The 685-nt window shown below is 30.7% G+C and overlaps 1 protein-coding gene across 1 annotated transcript in view; it reads left to right on the forward strand.

Moving 5' to 3' along the window:
- The first annotated feature begins 284 nt into the window (after positions 1-284).
- The window catches only part of LOC119590650 (WD repeat-containing protein 35-like), an 11,942-nt gene continuing 11,541 nt past the window's right edge, over positions 285-685 (forward strand). The window contains exon 1 of the mRNA XM_037939326.1: positions 285-360. Within this exon, the coding sequence (XP_037795254.1) occupies positions 337-360 (24 nt within the window). The 5' untranslated portion in view covers positions 285-336. The remainder of the gene's footprint in view (positions 361-685) is intronic.

The following is a 685-nucleotide window of genomic DNA, read 5'->3' on the forward strand; positions in this document are numbered from 1 at the left end:
TCCATTTCTTGTTTATACTACGATGTTTACAATTTCAAATTTCCCGGCTTATTGCGTTGTCATGAGAACACGAATGTAAACAAATTCGGTGCAGTTAACACTTAAGTCGTCTAATGCTAAATCACTTTCCCTCTTCATTCAACCTACATGTGATATTTTTGGACAAATATGTTAATGTATAATGTAATCATGATATTCCTTATGAAATACTTTCCCAAAGGTTATGGGCTACACTGAATACAAGTAGTCATGAAATTTTACTTATTATTGGCACTCTCATGCATTCCTCAAGACCCAAGAGTGACAGGATTCGAGTTTTCTCATGCAGTCGTAAATATGTTTATATATTTAAGCAAAAAGGTATGTAAATATCATTTGCCAAACTAACCCATGGACATGTTCTTAATGTTGATACAAATATAAAGCAATGATAATAGAAATGCTGCTAATGATACAGTAAAATGAAATTATTCCTCTATTTGCCTGTTAACTTTTAGTGGATGGAAAGTGTATTATCGTATTTTTGTTGACCAATTAAACTATTTTAATTATTTAGAATTTGAGGCATGAAACAGTAAAGTCATAATCGTCATTGTAAACAAAACATTTTTCAGTAAAGTACCATTGATTTGAATATAGATTCAATTAAAACTTTTTCCTATCTTTTTCCCTTTTCTCTCCCACT

Source organism: Penaeus monodon, chromosome 27, assembly GCF_015228065.2.
Source record: "Penaeus monodon isolate SGIC_2016 chromosome 27, NSTDA_Pmon_1, whole genome shotgun sequence".
Classification (NCBI taxonomy): domain Eukaryota; kingdom Metazoa; phylum Arthropoda; class Malacostraca; order Decapoda; family Penaeidae; genus Penaeus; species Penaeus monodon.